The sequence below is a fragment of the Cynoglossus semilaevis genome, chromosome 2, assembly GCF_000523025.1.
Source record: "Cynoglossus semilaevis isolate Cse_v1.0 chromosome 2, Cse_v1.0, whole genome shotgun sequence".
NCBI classification, from domain to species: Eukaryota; Metazoa; Chordata; class Actinopteri; order Pleuronectiformes; family Cynoglossidae; genus Cynoglossus; species Cynoglossus semilaevis.
The window spans coordinates 2,360,636-2,378,006 of NC_024308.1; the positions used below are offsets into that span (position 1 = coordinate 2,360,636).

At 40.7% G+C, this 17,371-nt stretch overlaps 1 protein-coding gene and 1 long non-coding RNA gene across 3 annotated transcripts in view; one reads left to right on the forward strand and one right to left on the reverse strand.

Annotated features, from left to right (window-relative positions):
- The window catches only part of ssbp3b (single stranded DNA binding protein 3b), a 12,447-nt gene extending 399 nt beyond the window's left edge, over positions 1–12,048 (forward strand). Inside the window, exons 2-18 of one of the 2 annotated variants that reach the window (XM_008330658.3) lie at positions 1,110–1,182; positions 1,299–1,360; positions 1,450–1,534; positions 6,231–6,320; positions 7,422–7,496; positions 7,745–7,807; positions 7,889–7,952; positions 8,350–8,423; positions 8,652–8,713; positions 8,807–8,855; positions 9,152–9,187; positions 9,297–9,351; positions 9,450–9,514; positions 10,209–10,287; positions 10,463–10,491; positions 10,590–10,691; positions 11,017–12,048. In XM_008330658.3, the coding sequence (XP_008328880.1) occupies positions 1,110–1,182; positions 1,299–1,360; positions 1,450–1,534; positions 6,231–6,320; positions 7,422–7,496; positions 7,745–7,807; positions 7,889–7,952; positions 8,350–8,423; positions 8,652–8,713; positions 8,807–8,855; positions 9,152–9,187; positions 9,297–9,351; positions 9,450–9,514; positions 10,209–10,287; positions 10,463–10,491; positions 10,590–10,691; positions 11,017–11,046 (1,093 nt within the window). In that variant the 3' untranslated portion in view covers positions 11,047–12,048. The remainder of the gene's footprint in view (positions 1–1,109; positions 1,183–1,298; positions 1,361–1,449; positions 1,535–6,230; positions 6,321–7,421; positions 7,497–7,744; positions 7,808–7,888; positions 7,953–8,349; positions 8,424–8,651; positions 8,714–8,806; positions 8,856–9,151; positions 9,188–9,296; positions 9,352–9,449; positions 9,515–10,208; positions 10,288–10,462; positions 10,492–10,589; positions 10,692–11,016) is intronic. The other variant, XM_008330667.3, reaches the window with a different exon arrangement.
- A 285-nt stretch (positions 12,049–12,333) lies between these two features.
- Positions 12,334–16,987, reverse strand: LOC112486791 (uncharacterized). Its single transcript, XR_003049275.1, has 2 exons — positions 14,375–16,987; positions 12,334–12,899 (listed from the first exon to the last, which is right to left on the reverse strand). It is a non-coding gene; the product is annotated as an uncharacterized LOC112486791 (long non-coding RNA).
- Positions 16,988–17,371: the final 384 nt, after the last annotated feature.

The following is a 17,371-nucleotide window of genomic DNA, read 5'->3' on the forward strand; positions in this document are numbered from 1 at the left end:
GTCTCCCTGCCGCCTTTGGCTAATTGGCGTCTCTCTTTACGCCTGCGACGGCGGATTGTGGTTATGTTTAAAACGGCGGTATTCTAACGTTCTTGCGGGGTTTTGTAGACCAGTTCTCGGCGAGTGAATGAAACAATAACACCGCGGTGCTACATTGTTTCTGTGGATGGGCTCCGTTTTTATTTCCCCTCAGCCCCATCAGTGGCACCAGGATGCCGTAGCTAATGAATACACGGCAGGCAGCTCGTGTGGATTCGTGGCACAAACCATCAATTCTGCTTTTAAACAGTGATAACGCTGCTCTACTTTGTCGTTATTGAGAGTCTTCACCAGGCTTCGCATGGTCGCACAGTCCCCAGTTAATTTTTTTGGCATTGGCCATTTGGCAGCCATTGTTCAGAGGGCCTGTGTCTTAGTCCCTCAGCAGAAAATTGAACCAAAGACTGGGGATGAGATTTTCTACACTAGTCATACAACACAGACAACAATTTAAAACCACAACTTTTATTTTATTTTTTTTTCATATAAAGGTTTAGCATGTGTCTGTAAAATGGTGCACAAAAAACTTTTGAGGCAAAACACAGACTAGGTTTTTACATTTTGAAACAGTGGCAACGTTTTGGAACCATATGGTTCTTTGACATTACTGGTTTTCAATTAATTAATAAAACAACGGTTTGTCATTTTATTTGTTTACTGCCAATTATATCGTAACGAATTGAGATACATTCTTTAAGATTGAACTGAAATATTTACTTTAATATTCTATTATCACTTACAGAAATAAAATGTAAATGAGATGACAGCTTGGAAACATTGCATACATTTGATGAGTCTTCTGTACAGATCACCATGTTGTAAACATTAGTCCACAGTTAGGACAAGATTATTTTTGTGTGTTTTAACATAAGGCTACAAAACGTTTTGCATTTATTCACAATATATTTGTTTACCACCAGGTGCTGCTAAACCAAACACAGTGTGACATTCATTTTGCAACCATTTTATTTAACTGAGCAAAATAATCATAATTATTGTAGATTAATGTTGATTAAAAAAACCATATAGACATAGATTTTTTTTTTAATATAAATTTGTTTCCTGCACAGGTTGGCTCTGTACGTCTATGAGTATTTGTTACACATCGGAGCACAGAAGTCAGCACAGACCTTTTTGTCAGAGGTATGTGGTGCTTTACTTTTATCTACCTAAGCCTTATGTTGCACATTAGTTTGTAGCATGTGTGCTACGACGGCGCTAATAAAATGTGCTCACTGTGGAAATCCTGTTCTCTTAAGATTCGATGGGAGAAAAACATAACACTCGGAGAACCCCCTGGATTCCTACATTCCTGGTGGTGGTAAGCAGTGTTGTGTTCTCGTCTGTCTCGTAGATGTGTCCATGTTGTGTGGTTGCCTGTGCGTGCTTCATGACCTGTCTTGTCCACAGTGTATTCTGGGACTTGTATTGTGCTGCTCCAGAGAGGAGGGAGACATGTGACCACTCCAGTGAAGCAAAGGCCTTCCATGATTATGTGAGTAGTGCGTACATTCTCACAAGGCTGAATCGTACAATGGTGCTCTCTACAAATCATGTTGTTCAGTGAGTTGTTGTTGTTGTTTTGTTTTGTTTGGGCTGAAGAGGAAGCTCTTCTGTCTGTGTTTATAACGTCTCATGCTTTGCTTCTCACAAGCGTTACTTCTGGTCGTTTTTTTTTCCGATGGAGGTATTAGACTACAACGTACACAGTGTTTTGTAGATATGAATCACTTCCTGTTATCCTCTTTATACCCCCTTATGTAGCTGTTTAAACTAACTAATGTAATTCTGGCTGGTGTTTGTGGGGTTTTTTTGTTGCCTTTTTTTATTTTTCGTCCTAAATGATCTGTCATCTTGCCCTGTTGGTGGGACGAATGATGCGCTCGACAATAAGCTTTATAGGCTTCTGGGAAAATGATGCTGATGTCAGCACACCCTGAGTCAGACCTGTCGAGTGCTTTTACCCCTTATCCTCACTACGCTCAGGGACCCAGCCTGATTTGTGATCGCAAATAAGTAGCTAATATGTGTCCGGCACGACTTGCAAGATTTTAGACATGCAGTGTGATTTAACAGTGGCCCCTCGCTGCCCTGAACGGGCAAAAGGTCAAGTTGTCTAATAAATATGCAGGTTATTAAAAACGAAACAAACAACCAAAATGACTTGTAAATGATTTTGAAAAAATGTCACCAGTTGTTTGCTAATTGCTCCAGTAATGCTAGTAATGTTGTGGTTTATTGGCATTTGGCTTTGAGTGTGACCTGGCATTTTTCATCTCCACTTCTCATCTTTGTGTTTGTGGAACTGTGTCAGTAAGGACTGGACGAGAAGATTGAAACAAATCTAAGAAAAAATTAGAGGTGAAGCAGTTTTTGTTAGTGACTGATTCACAAACAAGTTCAGTTTGGTCAGTGCTGTATTGGGTAGGGTTGTGTTAAACCCCAGATGTTGATGCCTCTCCTGTCAGACACTGTTGTCAGGGTAACAGGCCTCCTGATCTGGCAGGTGACCTAGGTGGCAGGAGAACGGCTGTGTTTTTTGTTTTTTTTTCAATAATTTAATCTAGATTTTACATATACTTTTGGATTATTTAGAAACGAGACGTTTCTCACATTAAAACATTTCCATAAACGAAAATTGTCCGAGTTACAAATAAAAACAAAACATAAATGATACATCATGATGTTATATTTTTGCCATACACACAAATGAAAAAAAAAGGTGTTACATCACACCCCCTACATGTGACCAAGGCCATTTTTTAAATGATAGAAGAAATGAGTGTGACATCAGTCTGGACAGCGTGCTGCTGCTGCTGCTGTGGTGCGAAGCTCTCGGTGCGGTTGGTTTTCCCCCGACATCTTGTGGTTACCCTTTGCTCTGTCGTTTGGTGTGCTGCTCTTCATTTGTGGAAACCATTGGCTCAGTTCAGAGTGTGTGTGTGTGTGTGTGTGTGTGCGCGTGTGTGGACAGTACTAGTCCTTGGACCCTAGCCTTTGTCTAGGTGTGGGGGAGGTGATCACTGCTCTGTTAGACGGCAGCGCTCGTAAAGCCCAGGCGTACTCACGCTGAGCTTGATGAACGCCCCCCAAGGGGCCTTGTCGCCATGGTGTCAGCGGCTGATTGATGGCTGTCACAGAGCTGTAGGGCAGATTAGAAAAAAGGAAAGGGGAGTGGCACAGTGGCATATGCCCAGCATACTCCACAGAAAGGGAGCTGAGGGAATAAGGCGGAGAGGGGGTTGGGGGTAAAAAAGGGACCAGAGGTATACGAGATGTGAAAAAGAAACTGGTACAAGTAAGCACAGAGGGTGAGAGCGCCCGCGCCGCATCAGGATCTAGTGGGTTTTTATGATGTTGATTGATGGTTAAACATTTACAAGCCAAACATCAGGGCTGGTTTCCTTTGAGCCTCGGTTCCAGTGGAAGAAGTGAGGCTGCTGTAAGCTGGCGAGGTCAGAACCCAGCAGTTGGGTGGTCTGTGCTGTAGCTCCGCTCTGTGATCATTTGTGTGTCATAGTCTTTTGCCTCTTCAGTTTTACTTGGTTCCTGGCTCTGTGCATTTAAATTGGTTAATCTCCAGGCTTGTGTTTGTCTCCAATTTTTTTTTGTTTTTTAAAAAGGAGACATCCGCCACCAATCTGGCCTTTGGTAACCTTCTTCACTGATTTAATTATTCAGAGAAAATGTGTTTGTCTGGAGTTGCTTGCATGCTTTTAAGTACTAACATGTACGTGCTGAATCATTGCGAGTTGGAAGGGAGGGGGGGTGGGTTGGCTGTCTTTGAGAAGGTCCCCTGGGAGGTTGTAAGGAAGGCCCTGGACAAGAGCCTCATAGCCTGAGGCAGGGCACAGACATCTGTCACTGGACCAGAGAGTCTGTTTTAACCCAAAGGTGGCTTTATAACATTTGGAAGGATCCAGAGAGCACGGCTGTACAGTAGGTTTGGGAGAAACATGATAAAAATCTGACACACAACGAGCCTGAGACGCTGCCATGCTGCACATTGTTTTTTGTTTTTTTTCTTTTTCCACTTCCACACGGCCATGTAGGTTGTTGACTCGAGGTTTATGACGTTCTAGTCAATACCCTTTTAAATATAGCTGTGTTTTAATTCATTATTTCTTTCCAGGAATAGCCCACTTAGGGCAGAGGGACAAAGCTAACTTCAGATGCCATTTCACTACAAAGGGGCCAGACAGAGTGACTGAAGGAGCGCATACTACACCACTGTAAAAGAAGCCATAAAATGTTGATTCTTATCTGCGCTGAGTTCGTAATAGACCGGCATCTGCTCACAATTACTTAGCGTGGTGAAATCGTTTTGCTTCTTTCAGGAGAAAAACGTCAGCATTTAGCTACGTTTTTTTTTTTCTCAGGTGCAGTTAATTATTATGAGACACTTTGTAGTTTTTATGTAACTTAAAACAGGCATTTAGAAAACAGCGGTCAGAGTCTATGACAAAGGTAAAGATAAATATAATGACAATAAAACAAAACATTATTTATTTTGTTAATTTAGTGATTGCAGGTCGTTAACTTTCCTACACAGTAACTGTTTCAGGTGGACGTAGTTCCTAATGTCTTGCAAAACTAGCTTCAGTCTGACTTGCCGGGGCAGTTTTATTCTCGTTAAACAGGATGTGTTTTCTCTATGCCAATAAGGAGGATCTATTTGTCTACACTGTGCTTTCCAAGCACACAATTGTGCATACCTCAAACAAGAACATACTGAGGGTGGGGGACTCAAACATGAGATATTTGTTGTTTTTTTTAAATCATAATAGTTGGCCTCATAATTGTAGTCTAATTGAATCCACAACTGCTTAAAACTATTGCACGTTTCTGTACGTGTTGTCAAACTAGACGCTGCTCTGTAACGGTGGACCAGATTTGTACGTCCTCCCTTTACTTAATCTGCCGCCACACCACCTCTGTATCAGGAAAGATGGGTTACATTCAGTGGCGCTGCGATGTGACTCGTCCCTCCGGCTTCACTTCTCTCCCTGCTGAGGCATTTCACAGTAGCCCTGCAGTGGTCGTCCCAGCAGATATAATTAGAGGAGGTGCAGTCAATATCAGGGAGTGTGTTGGCTGTTGACCAGAGGAGTCTGTGGAGCTGCGGCTGCGGGGCTCCGGTCGAGGAGTGTTCTGTTGTTTGCGTCTGCCCGTACGTGCGTTTGTCTCATGACCGTCTGCGGCGCAACATGGGTGAGCACCGCATCGACGAACGGGACACAGAGGGCGCTCCTCTCTTTCTGTCGTTCCTCAGCAAGCCACGCCCCATCGCGGCTCTGTAGACATTAGCTCATCTCATATTGCTGCAGCAACAGGGAAGAAAATTCAGGCAATTAGGAGAGTGTGACCAAAGCAAATGGCACATTAGTGAATTAGAGCTGTGGTTTAAGCAGGAAGTCGGTCCAGTGAGGCCCCCACTGTGCAGCAGCACTCTGGAACCAATGACTGGATAGAGACCACAGAGCTTTATCAGATCTACTGGTTCCTGGGCCAGTAGGGTGCAGAGGCCTCAAAAAGGTTTTCTATTAATACTCCTCTTACAGTGTATCTGTGTATCATTCATATTTTTAAACATCAAATTTTTTTTTTTCATCCTCGGCTCATTACACACAACGACTCCCTCTCTTTTTTACACGCGTGGCTATAAAACATTTTTTACATGACTGTACATTTTTAATTCTCTAACTGTAAAATGTAAAAAAACATTCACTCCAGGCAGTTTAATGTGATTATTGCCCAGTAGAAAATGTTGTACCTAATGTAATTCTAAAAACTCATGTGATTATTGCCCAGTAGAAAATGTTCTACCTAATGTAATTCTAAAAACTGTCTCTAGGTTTTTGTTGCTGCCTTATTGCCATGTCTTTTGTTTGCATAATTTCAGTTCAAGTTATCTTTGACTTGTACACTTTTTTACCTTGCCTAAAAAAAAGTTAAAATGAGGACAACGTTCCTGCAGATAAACATGACATCATTCACTTCTAGTGGCCGATCACCAATGATACCATCACTTTAGTTTGAACTCTTGGTTTACGGTTACAGCAAACTGTTAGCTGACAGCGGTGCCAAATAAAGTTCAAATAAATGTAGCAACATTTGCTGTTAAAAATCAAGTATTTTCAATTCACTGTTAAAATGTTTTTTTTTCCTTTTTTGATTTTTTTTTTCCCCAGAGTGCAGCAGCAGCCCCAAGCCCTGTAATGGGAGGGATGCCCCCTGGTGATGGTATGCCAGGAGGGCCCATGCCACCAGGCTTTTTCCAGGTGAGTCCAACTTCACTTGATATTTGAAGTGGAATCCCCACTTTTTTGGTTTTTCCACGGGGTAGCTATTAAACCAGCCTATAGATTCACGTGCTGCGTTCAGGGTTCTTGGTTCTGTGTACATGCTGGTACTGTAGGGTCTGCACTGATCTTGTTCGGGTCTTGTTCTCTCCACTCAGCTGACAGAACTTTCGGTAGTAAACATCACAGACGTTCTGTCTGCGCGGGCCTCTCCAGTGCTGTAAACAGGCAGCCATGGCCATTTTCCCTAATGGAGAAATCGAAATGTGCAGCACCTACTGTAAATCAATACCATGTGGATAAACTCCCGACTCCCGTCTGTGTGGAACTTACTTCTAAAATGGGACATAAAATCTCAACGTTGCCCCGTCTCCACTCAATCACACGATCCACTCGTGAAGCCACAAAGCCGTGTCTGATTATGTGATCGTGTTGATAATCAGGAATAGCATTTTTGACACTGATGTATGAAACCCTGGCGCTTGCACACACACACGCTTTATATATATATATGGGAATCCAGAAGGAGTCTAAATTAGAGCTCTTATTCCCTGACATTAACAACACAGTGCCAGTGTTTAATGTTGTTATAAAGCTAATTGCATAGGCCTTAATGGATGCTGTTAATTTAGGGAATTAGCAGCGATAACATAGTGCATGCAGCAGGCTTCTTAATGTCATGACTGACAGGCAAAAGAGCACACATCCTCTCCATGTCTCTGACTGTTTTCTCTCATTCAAGGCTAAATCATTTGCTTGCTCCTCTCTGCTGCCTCTCTCTCTCACGCTGTCTCTCCCTCCTCCCCCCTTCTCCTCTCTTACCATCTTGGGATATAGGAAAACTTGCGTCTTATTTTTGTACATTTTTTGTTTTTGTTTTGTTGTTGTTGTTGTTTTGCAGCAAGCTTTGGTTCTTGCTCTCTGACTGTCCTCTGGCCCTGCAGTAACCCAGCTTCTCCTGTCTGTGTCTCTCTTCATCACTGCTGTCTCTCAATTCTCCTTTCTTCACTCACCCCATCCTTCACACTCTCCCTCCCCTTGTCTTTGTCCTTGCCTCTTCGTTTTTGTGCAATGCCACAGGGTCCTCCTGGTCCCCAGGGCTCTCCTCACCCCCAGCCTCCTCCCCCTAACAGTATGATGGGACCTCACAGTCAGGTAAAGCTCCCTCTCTCTCCTTCGCTCTCTCTCTCTCACTCTCTCGTTCTGTGTTTTTTGCTATCTGCAGTCATTTGGGAACTGGGTTTCTCAGTGCTGATGCGTCATGCTTTGGCATTCGTCTCAGCTTAATGCTTTCGCACTGCCGCCAGTAGCCACAAATCTTGCCGTTAGGCACGCTGAATGATACTTTATTTTTGGGACATTTTTGATGTGAGGTAAATTTATTTTATTTATTTCCGTCTCAGTCCTTTATGTCACCTCGCTTCGCTGGAGGCCCGAGAGGTCCCCCCATCAGGATGGGCAACCAGGTAGATGGCACAAAATACAGACATGATACAGAACATGTGTCTGTAACACAAGGCTAACCGTGTCATCTTTAACCCTCCCAGCCTCCAGGTGGAGGACCAGGTCCTCATCCTATGCTGCCCAACATGGACCCAACTCGACCACAAGGTTTGAATCAATACTAGGGCTGTCAACTGCACCTTATTAGCTGGGATCATTATGAAATTAATTAGATTAAAGAGTGTTGATGCATGGGCTGAATGATTTTGATCATATATTTGATAAACACATCACTAACACAGTGTTTGGAAAGAGAACATTTTTTTTTCTTCACCAAAGCACCTGCATGTTTTTTTAAAGTCTTCAACTGAGCAAAAAAAAAAAAAATTGTCATGTTGATTAATGTTAACTAATCATGATTAATTGCTGATGATTCTCTGCATGCCTGTGAATTATCAAAATCAAATTTTAATTTGTTTGACAGCCTTACAGAATACAAACTCTTCAACAGAAAATTCTTCTTTTTATTTTTTTTATCCCACTAAAAATACCTTGGTTCCTACAGGACACCCTAACCTGGGGCCAATGCAGAGAATGAGTGGCCCCCGAGGCATGGGGCCAATGGGCCCGGGTCCACAGGTGAGCTGCGTCTTTCACAGATTTTATTATATATATACTGATAACTGATATAAAGAGATGTTTGTAATGGTGTTGTAATCAGATGACATCATGTGTCAAATCATTTTTGTGTTTATTCTTTCTACGAGAACCGTTATTAGCGGTGACATAATTTTAAGATTCTAAAATCATCCAAAAATTCTAAATTGAAATTTTGCCACTCTGTTGTTTGTGTTCTTGTCTGCTCAGAACTTTGGTGGAGGAATGAGGCCACCACACAACGCCATGGGTCCTGGGATGCCAGTGAACATGTGAGCCCTGATCATTCATAAATATATATTTATTTACCATTAAAAAAAATAATAAAATAACAAAACTACATTTCTGTTGATCCTTACCTCTAGGGGGCCAGGCACTGGTCGGCCATGGCCTAATCCGAACAATGCCAACTCTGTGAGTACTAATATATACACACACTCACACACACTCACGGTCGCCAGGGTTCAGATTGCAGCCAGATCTGTGCTTACAGATGTAAAAGTCTAATGTTTTCACAGGGTCTAGTCCCAGATGTAATTGCAGTATTATATGTCATGGCTTTCACACACACACACACACACACACACATTCAGTCGGTCAGCCGTAACAGACTTAGGAAGAGCGAATGATGAGTGATGACACTTTGAGGTATAGGAGAGGAGCTCACACCGGACCTTTCTGGTCTGTAATGTTGATGTCTGTGGTTCCAGATGCCTTATTCATCACCCTCTCCTGGTGCATATGGGGTGAGTACTCACGACAATCCCTCCCACCTCCTCCCTCCCACACACATCATATAGAAATAATTGTGTTTTCGGCAACATTAACATTCTTACCTTTATTGCTCCTCCAAAGGGGGCCTCTGGAGGTGGAGGACCTCCTGGAACTCCCATCATGCCTAGCCCTGCAGGTTAGCACTACCTACACATCCAGGATGATTTTATGTTATTCTCCGTCCTATGCAGAATCTAATACTAATTGTATTTTTTATTTAATTTTATTTTTCAGACTCAAACAACTCTGGTGACAATTTATACACCATGATCAACACTGGACCTGGCAACCGGAATAATGTAAGTGTTAGTAATCTTCTTCTTTGGCCTACACTAAATACACTGCTCTGGACTCTGTGAACTAACACTGCATTGATTTAAAGATGGAGCACATTCAAATATATATATATATGTATATCTATATATATAATTCTCTCCTTTGTCAAGTGATCTGTGATGATGGAGCATTAAAGCAGTTGAGACTTTAAGTGCTTTTTCAGAGCTCAGCTGGTCGTGCCATTAACAGAAACACCTGAACTCTGCAGGTCACTGCTGTTTCTATACATGCAGCAGGTTATGATGTCTGTGTCGACACAAATAAGTCACTTCACAGGTTCTTCAAACTGTCTCCACATGTAACGAATTATAAATGTTGCTCTTCAAACACCTAAGATCATCATCACATCAAAAACTTGATACATACTTTTTTTTTCATAATGTTTTTGATCATAAATACATTGTAAATTATGAAAAATAAAAATAAATGGTCGCTTATGATTAGTAATGGTTTGTATAAATGCACAGGAAAATTGGAGAAACTGAATTAGGATTTAGATATTTCTCCACCACTGATTGGATAAAATGTGCTTGTGCTTTAGATAAACATATCTGTGGTGATAGATTTATTTATTTTTTTTCAGTATTGCTTGTCATTGTACTGAAGTGTGTTGTGAACCTGTAACACTGCAGCTTCGTTGTGTTGTTTCTCATCCAGTTTCCAATGGGTCCTGGTTCTGACGGACCCCTGGGAGCCATGGCAGGGATGGAACCACACCACATGAATGGATCACTAGGTAACACAGCACGCAAAACACTTTGCAGTTGTGTTTCTTTGCCATTGCAGTAGTGAATGTTAGTTGTCACATGATGTTACATGTCATTTTAAAACCAACCATTTAGCTGTGTTTGAATTGGAGGCATTGTTTCAAAGAGACTTTTTATAAAACACCGTCTGCGTCTAATTCCCAGGCTCTGGTGATATGGACGGAATGAACAAGGTAAGACCGGTCATCATAATGCAGAGGCAGTTGTATGTGTAATCTGGGAGAGAGGGCTTTTGGATTTACATTTGTCAAAAAAATATCTCTATTTCCAGAATTCCCCAAACAATTTAAGTGGCATTAGCAATCCTCCAGGAACCCCGAGGGATGATGGAGAGCTGAGCGGAAACTTCCTCCACTCCTTTCAGAGCGAGAACGTGAGCCTTCTTTTCTCTTAAGATATTTCTAATCACTTTATAGAGAGAAGAGACAATTTAGGAGAACTCCTTTTTTGACCTGTTGGTTTTATATAGAAAGCTTTTTTTTGCTTTTTTTTAGCTGCATTTAAGAACTGATTTTTTTTAAAACATAAAGATTAGGAGAACTGTACTTTAAAGTAGTTAACTGTCTGAACACATTGGTTTTTTTTTTTTTTTCAAACATGAAAATAAGGAGAACTGTACTTTAAAGTAGTTAACTGTCTGAACACATTGGTTTTTTTTTTTCATAACGTCTGTCTCTTCTATCCATGTTTTTCTACAGTACTCTCCCACCATGACGATGAGTGTGTGACCCCTTTCCTCAAGCCCATTATTTGCCATCATTCCAAGGATTTGAGCTCACGATAAGACACAGCCAAACACAGCAGCATTGAATCAGGGACAGGCGCCACTTTGGTTCCACATGTACGCCAGGTTGCTGATCCGAGTAGATTCAAAAATGGCTGGCGACTACTGCTCCTTGCTCAAAAATGAAGGACAATTTCTCCATTGATCACAATCCCCTATTGTGACGAAACCAGCTACTGAAATGCATACATGACACGTTTTATGTTTTCCCTCGTAGCCCCCCCTCGCTTCCCTCTTAGTCCCCTCGTCCACAACGTGACGGGGGAGGAAAAGTGGTCGAAAGTTTACCTCTTGTACTTTTTAATTATTGCGTTGTGGTGCAAGATGTGCAGGAAATGTCTCGGCTTTTGTCACTTAAAAACACTGGAGAGTGTGCATATGCATTGTGTGCTTGGAAAGTCTTTGTCTCGTCATTTTACTCATCTCGATGCGAAAAACTCCTGCGTCACCAAAGTCACAGTCAAAAGTAGGAAAACTCAAAAAACTTGCCTTTTTTTTTTTCACGGCAACATTTCGTCATTGATGTATTATTATTCCCAGCAGTCATTCTTCCATTTTTTTTCAAAAGAGGGGGGAAAAAAAGATGTGAAAGAAAACGACTTTTTGTCGCCGCGCTGACCCTCCTCAGTATGAACGTGCTCAGATTGTCCCCTGCGGTGTCAAACCGGTCTCATTTGGTCCGGTTTGAGTCTCTAACTGTTGACACCGATGCCCGCTCTGCTCTCTCTCTCTCTCTCTCTGCCGCTGTTGGAAGGCAACAGCGGGAGGGTGGTGGTGGGAGGAGTGGCGGGCAGCGGCGCCTTGGCGTTCTGTCAGGAGGAAGGAGGCTTTGGCATGAGACGTGAGTGCATGAATGCTGAGAATCTGTGTACAACATACTACCTAGTGCTGCTCTTTCTCTGTGTGGACACCTGCTTTAAGATGTGGTGTATATCTCTTTACCTGCCTGTGCTTAACACTCTGTGCTCCTCATCGTCGTAGCCTTCTGTGTTTTACCCACTTTGGTTCATCATGATGGAATGGCTATGATCGACCTGCCCATTTAAAATCTAGTACATATTGGTTGTTGATAATTGCCCCTCTCTCTCTCTCCCCCTTGTATTAATGGTCGTCGTCCCTCCTCAACCCACACATTTTTTATATTTTGATACAATCTTTGACTATGTATATTGGCCCATTTATTCAGTTAGTCAAAGCTTTTTAAACTGATTCTAGTAGACATCATTATAAACTTAGCAGCAGTCTTGTAAATGTGATGAGAACTTTTTTCTTTTTTTTTTCTTTTCTTTTTTTTCTGTGAACATTATGCATTATAAACATCTGTCCTATGTTGCCTTTATTTGCTGATATTTTTTTATTTCAAATTGAGGAAAGATTGCTTGTTAATATAATTTTACAATAACTTACTCCACGCTGTGCCTTGTTTTATTTGTACTGGGTGTTTGTTCTTGTCACATGGGACAAGTGTGAGTCACAGGGTTGGCAACTAAACTGCCAATCAGACTCGAGGAACGATACACACACACACATGAACACACACCAGCAGTTCCAGTGGTGGGTAGAAAATGTAACAGTGAAGTTCAGTAGAATAATACACAGAAATACCACCTGGGAATGGAACCTTCAGACACGCGTGTTTCTCTAACACACAGACTCACACGTCATCGTGGAAGCAGCCAGGTCTCATAGTCTCAACCTGAAGTCCCACCAGGTGCAGCCAGGAGGTGCTGTCATTCACAGCTACCGGAGCAACAAAAATGAATTCTGGGGTTTGTCTCAGAGGAAGGGGAAATCCTTCTGTGGTTGAAATGAAACAGTGACACAACATCACTTCAACTAGATGAGATGAAACATTTTGGAAATTGACGTTTGATGTTGCAGCAACAAAAGGACAGAATAAACACGAAGGAGAAAAATGATTGCTTTTAAAAAACAGAATGAAGTTTATGGTGCAGAGGTAGATAATGTAGACAAAAAAAAAATCAAAATAGAGAAAATGAAAAATAGTTTTAAATGTAAAAATAATTTTTGCTAAGAATTACACTAGAAAATGTGAAATATTTGTACCATAACATTTAAAAAAAAATTCAAAATAGTTTTGCCTTGATTTATAGTTATTTTTTTATTTTTTGATGCAAGCAAAATCACTTTCCAGCACAATAAATTATTTTCCTTTCTAATTTGTTTTGAAGAAATATTTGTACCATAACATTTAAAAATACTTTTTTCAAAATTAATTTTCCAACACAACAAATTATTTTGTTTTGAGTAAAATTAGGGGGAAATCTAAAAATTACTGGAACCATCTGAAATTAGGGGGAAATCTAAAAATTACTGAAACCATCTCTTGTAGGCTGTCAGTGTGGCTGCTTTATTGTACGTTCAAATGACTGTATACAGTGATTTATGCAAAGCTTTGGTCAAATAAATCATAAATAAGATTGCCAATTTGCAAAAGCAGGAATAAAAGTCCAAAATGTAGTCAACATCACAAAATTAATTATCCCAGAAGCGTAAATATTTTTTTCTGAACACAGTTGTACGTAGCTGAGCTAAAAGTCCACAGGGTCACATCTATCACTGAAATTAAAGGAAAACTTATACTGCACCATAATATTATATTTTTTATTTTTATTTTTTACCAATTACTAAGAAAAAAACAGTAAATATGAGGCACTACTTCAAGACTTTAACAGACTCCTGTACAGAAAACACGGTGAAATAATGCCTAAATGAAAACGCGAGCTGGGAAAATGAAGTGTGATTCAGAATACATTAAAACTCTGTGGACTGTTCTATTTTTTCCCCACAGGAAGTGAGTCTGACAAAGGAAGTCACACTGGTGCAGGAAGTTTGATTGGCACCAGTGAAGGAAACAGTGGAGCCGCAGAGACAGTGACACATGGACAAACGTGGCATTTGGACAACCGGTAGGAAGCTTTGCACAAGTTGAAAACGTTGTAATCTCCTGTCGAAACACTCACACCAGCATGAAAGGTCAATTTCATTGAGATAATGGCTCGAAATGCATTTGATCGGGTTAATTAATCTCTATAGGGGGCGCCCTGATTTTCTTGACAAATTAAAGTAATTAAAATCTCCAGAGGAAGTCGCTGTGTTGCTTTTAGCGTTAATCACACGCTAGAAAATCAATTAATAAAAAAGAAAAAATACGTTTTGTTTTATTTTTATATTCGATCGGTCAATTTCCCTCAGAAGGGAAACGTTGCCCTCTAGTGGACATCGGAGGAGCAGGCAGGATGTTGACTTACATAACATGAATGAGCCTTTGGACATGAATCTGAACAACAAATCCACAGCTGGTGACGATCTCCCTGTTTTGGTCCCCATCTCCTAAAAGGAAACATGCCGCGCTCCTGCGGCTGCTGCTGCTGCTGCTGCTGCTGCTGGCGGCTGTCCACAGGATGTGGCCTGGCTGGACCGCAGCCAAACCTTGTCTTCTTGTCTTCCACTTCAGACCAGAACACGGCTTTGTTTCAACACCACATCCACAGACTCAGAACCAGCAGCTGTGTCCGACTCTTATGGTTTAGTCTTTCCGAATCTTCCTGAGGCCATTACACCCCAGTCTTACACAGAGAGAAACATCATGACGTGAATAAAAATCCAAGTTGGAAAAATATCTAAAAATTTTACATAAAGGTTTTTACAGGTAGAAAACTAATTAATAATTTTGCAAAATGCCTAGATGATACCAAAATTTACTTTTGGCTTTTTTTTTTAAATTTTGTGTTCCTAAATTTAGAAGAAGTGAAAAAGGCTTAAGGTTAATGGGGGGAAAAAGATATGTAGTTGTTGTCGTAGCTTATGACAACAACAGCTTATGTAAGAGAAGTGTTAAATTAGAATTCTCTTCCTGAAGTTTGTGTGACATTTAAACTGGTCCATGGACTTTGGATATCAGGAAAATAAGGTATGAAGCACATGATTGGTTCTTCTCATTTTGCTTTTAAATGATTAAGAAAACAGAAATCCATCCTTTATACAGAGACCTCAACACTGTTTATAATAACACAGACTGTGCCAAGATAACACAGTTAGGCATTAACTGTCGTCAGGGTCTGGATGACAAGCGTGTGCAGAGTGGACTGGATGAACCTGGTTATACGTTACACTATGTTTACTATTTATCTGAACCAGACCAGACAGCAAACAAGAGTCAGATTCACAGTGTGCGTCAATGTCAAAGCCCTGCAGCCACCATGGCATTAATATATTAAAAACCTCTCCACTAATACCTCCGAAGCCCCGAGGGGAATCAAAACAAAACTCAGTTTTGCCGTATTTATCACAGCAGGCAATTTTACATCCTGGAAACAACCTGTCTGTGTTTGAGAGTCACAGTTTGTTACATTCTGGCGTTGACTGTGGATATAAATGTCGGTGTGAATGGCTGTTTGTGTGTGTATGTGGCCCTCTGCTGGACTGGCTGTCTGACCTGGTTGTATGCTGATTTTGCCCCGTGACCCTGAGATATAAAATGAACAACTATTGTTGCCCACTCTTACTCACAAAACTGCTTTAAATCAGTCAGATTCTGAGGCTCTGTTTACTGCCCTCTTCAGGCTAAATTTTTTTTCTTGTTATATGTAAATTATTTTTGTCATGCTTACTTAGGAAGTGACCTGCAAAACCTGTATATGTTGTATATATTCTACACACTATTTAATCATTTTTACATTATTAGTAAAAAAAACAACAGTCAACTAACATGTGCAAACAGAGCACAGCTTCTTATCTGTGTTAGTGTATTATTTTATGTGACAATAAACTCCAATAATGATTACCAGAGCTCCACCTTCAACGAAGCATTGACTGCAGATCCAGTCCAGTCCTGTGTTATCAGTCTCTCACCAACAGTAACAGGCAGCAGCTCAGTGTTGATATGGCCAACAGAAAAGCCGCTGACTCATGATAGTGTTATGACAACGTTAGCTGCAGTAATACTCACTGATACTTTGACCTGGTTATGTGTGTTGTCAACACTGAACCTTTCGACCATTTCATTCATAAACTTTGACTCAGTGTCCAGTAATTCTGACACCGACACTAAATATTGACTCTGTGAGATAAGCCAAAAACAACTTTGTACAAGTGACATGGCTTGTGCAGCTGTACCAACATAGGACCCTCTATCGTGCGCCCCTGGTGTTTAAAATATGTAAGAGCAAGAGTGGAACATTTTTCTTGGTGCTAATAGATCTGTTTGGATTTAATATTTTCAAACAAAACTGCACATTATCAGTTTTAAATAAATGATTAGAACAATATTATTTAAAAGTATAACATAAAGGGAACATACTTAAAGTAAATGTTCCTTGCAGTTAGAGGTGAAGACAACATGTGTGCCTAATTCTGATTGTAGAGAGTACAATACGCCACAGCCTTTTACACATTTTTTTTAAATTTATTTTGCAACAATTTTGTACATCCAATACTTTAAAATGTACACAAGGGCACAATGGAGGTGGTAACAAAAGTTACATATTATTTTGTGGATAAAAGTTGTATTTTTGTCCAAATCGTATATGCTCCACTGTTATTCTGGGAATAACTGCTTTCGGTTAATCAAATTACTTTTAGTTTTTCTAAGTGTACCCTGTAATCTTCATGTTAAAGCGACTTAAATTCACTTGGAGTATTTACAAACAGAGAGAAAAATAAATGTGAGAAAACTAAACACAGTGTCAAACAGCACAGAAATGATTAGAAACTAATTTTACTGTGTAAAATTATTACTATTATTGTTTCTGCAAAGACAGCCAAATGTTACATTGTTTAATATTAGCACACAGTAGACAAATTTACAGATTTACCATGATACAACCTCACTACTAGATGTCGCTAACTTCTACAGGCTGTAAAATAGCGATGTCGCTAACTTCTACAGGCTGTAAACTAGCTTCAGTAGTTAGGATAAGAAACACAAAACATCACCTGCTGTGCATTCCTTGCACCCTGGAAGCAGGAAAACGCCGCTGGTTTCACTTCATCTGGCTACAGAGGCCAACGGTTTAATCTGTAGCTGTCATTAAGAAACACAGAGGCGAGCTCCAGCTCCGAGGCTAGCAGCTGAAGTCAGTGTTCAGGGAAGAGCAGAGGTTGCGTTTAATCCAGGTTTGTTGTGGTTGTGATATTTCTACGTAATGGATCTGGCATTTGACTAGCGTGACATAACAAAGAAAGGAAGTGAAATAGCCCGACTTGATTAACCACCTTCCTACTGCTTCTTCTCCAGCAGCGCACGC